General features: G+C 44.7%; 1 protein-coding gene across 4 annotated transcripts in view; it reads right to left on the bottom strand.

Annotated features, from left to right (window-relative positions):
• sash1a (SAM and SH3 domain containing 1a) overlaps window positions 1-2,500 on the bottom strand; it is a 330,500-nt gene that overhangs the window by 15,819 nt on the left and 312,181 nt on the right. For all 4 annotated transcript variants that reach the window (XM_063223029.1, XM_063223025.1, XM_063223026.1 and 1 more), the window contains one exon: window positions 639-854. In XM_063223029.1, the coding sequence (XP_063079099.1) occupies window positions 639-854 (216 nt within the window). The remainder of the gene's footprint in view (window positions 1-638; window positions 855-2,500) is intronic.

Genomic DNA, 2,500 nt, shown 5'->3' with positions numbered 1-2,500 from the left:
AGTAGCGGGAGAACCATTGCTGATTTCCATGACCTTGGAATTTCACCACTTGTGAGGCTAAGATTAAATATTGAGGCTATAGGACTGGCAATCACACTTGCTGCTGCCTTCAAAAAAAGGGGCTCAATTTTGTCTGCACCAATTTTCGTTTATCAATTGCATATAATGGTTGCTTTTGGCAGCTTTAACTAACTTTGTACACTTTGTACACGCGTGTGTTTGTATGTGTGTGTGTTTGTGTGTCTTTGCGTGCAAGATCAATTCTGTCAGCAGCTGCTCCACGGATGTGGTTTTGGGTGGTCAGTGTGTGTGTCTGTGTGTATACGTTGAGATTGATCCAGTCCAGCAGTTCCTCTAAGGATGTGGGTTTGGGGGGTCAGTGTGTGTGTGTATGTGTGTGTGTGTGTATGTGTGTGTGTGTGTGTGTGTGTGTGTGTGTGTGTTCATGCGTGCGTGCTGTGCGCGGGCGTGTGCCTGTGCCTGTGCCTTTGTTGAGATTAATCCAGTTCAGTAGTTCCTCTACGGGTGTGGGCTTGGGAGGCCAGTGTGTGTGTGTGTGTGTGTGTGTGTGTGTGTGTGTGTGTGTGTGTGTGTGTGTGTGTGTGTGTGTGTGTGTCTGCATTCGTGTGCATTTCTACCTTGAGATTGATCCTGTCCAGGAGGTCCTCCACGGAGGTGGGCTTGGGCGGCCGGCTCCGGCGTCGGTTCTTCCTGCGTACGGAGCGCTTGGGCTTCTCCTGCTCCTCGCTCAGCACGTCCACGTAGATGAACTTGAAGGTGCCCACCTTGTTGTTGAGCAGGCCCATCCAGGTGCCCATGGGCGGCTTGCTGATGATGTCGATCACGTCCCCGCGCTACAGGGAGAGGGAGAGAGAGAGAGAGAGAGAGAGAGAGAGAGAGAGATAGAGAGAGAGAGAGAGAGAGATTACAGTATGTGTGATTTTTTTTCTGTAAAGCGGCTTTGAGTACCAAGAATATAATATATATATAAAACCAAACTATTAGTATCATTTATTAGAGAGAGAGGGGGAGAGAGAGAGAGAGAGAGAGAGAGAGAGAGAGAGAGAGAGAGAGAGAGAGAGAGAGAGAGAAAATATGAGTGTGTGTGTGTGTGAGAGAGAGAGCGGGTGTGGGTGGTTGGGATTTGGGTGGGGGGTGGGGTCGTGCTCTTGCACACACGAGGACACGGGCACAAGACAAGGATGGAAGGTTAGTAGACAATAAGACGGACACTCTGAGGATGTGAACAGGCAGTAAACACCTGGACATGTCTGGGGGGAAACCGAACAGTTAGTCACCTTACTCCTCTCTACACCTGAAGCATGGGTTATATCAGCAGTAAACTCACGCACGCACGCACACTCCCTAACCTGCACTCCCTCCTCTCTCAACCTTGCATTGACATTTTACTTGAATTATGACAATAAAGGCTATTCTATTCAAATCTCTTCTTCGGTAGTAGTACTAATGTTCAGAGATGCAAAATACTATAATGCACTTCTTGCTTTATTTTGGTGTACCTTATTCAATGAATTCAATTATTTATTTATTTTGCTATACTTCTCCTGCCAACTTGGCGCGCCCCCTTGCACCCCATCGCGGACCCCCAGGTTTGGAATTTGGCATTTTGGAAAGCATTCAAATTCATGTGACACTTGACATTTTTTGAAGTGTGCATATAGTTGAGCAAGAGCTGTCTTAATCGTTATCGTCTAAGTCTTATCGTTAGCAGCATGGAGGTCTACCTGTCTGCCTCTCTTTCCGTCTGGAAGCATGTGAGCCTGTATTATTCAATTAGTTTGTGCCTGTGTGGATCTCAGCAGATGTGTAAGCTCTTAATGATGTGCTGAGGTATTAACAGATGAAATGCTTAGCGGTGCTAATTAGCTATGACATTTCAGTCCACATTAAGATGAGACACTCCACAGAGCAGAAGCAGATTAGAGAGAGATCCTGACGCGTCTACCTGCAGAATAATGATCAGGCTGCGGGGAGTGTGCAGAGTTACACTTCAAGACTGAATTAAGAAAATCGCCTTTTTGAAAGTTTCTTCTTGATCAGAGCTGGACATGCATATTTATGCTTTGAAAAACAGACAGCAAGAGAGAGAGAGAGAGAGAGAGAGAGAGAGAGAGAGAGAGAGAGAGAGAGAGAGAGAAAGAGAGAGAGATAGAAAGCAAGAACATCTGTTATACTGAAATCATAAATATACATACATCGATCTTGATATAATATACTGATATTATTTATAATATGCTGTTAATTATGATCAAAGACCCTTTTAAAATAATAGGCCCTGTTGATTTTAATCCGTCTTTAATCAGTGCAAAGTGGCAGAATGTGACAGTCATCAACACATACCAGGGCAAAGAGCGTTGAAATTATTTATACATTTCTCTCAAATCTTGATGAATATCAATGCTGTACTGATTAGCTGTAAATAAAAGCAAATTTTCCTGACAATTAAACATGCCTGGATGGCTGGGCCTGAGAACAATCT

The sequence above is a fragment of the Engraulis encrasicolus genome, chromosome 18 (genome assembly GCF_034702125.1).
Source record: "Engraulis encrasicolus isolate BLACKSEA-1 chromosome 18, IST_EnEncr_1.0, whole genome shotgun sequence".
Classification (NCBI taxonomy): Eukaryota; Metazoa; Chordata; class Actinopteri; order Clupeiformes; family Engraulidae; genus Engraulis; species Engraulis encrasicolus.
Note: the sequence above shows the minus strand (reverse complement) of the source record. Positions and strands in the feature narration are given on the sequence as shown.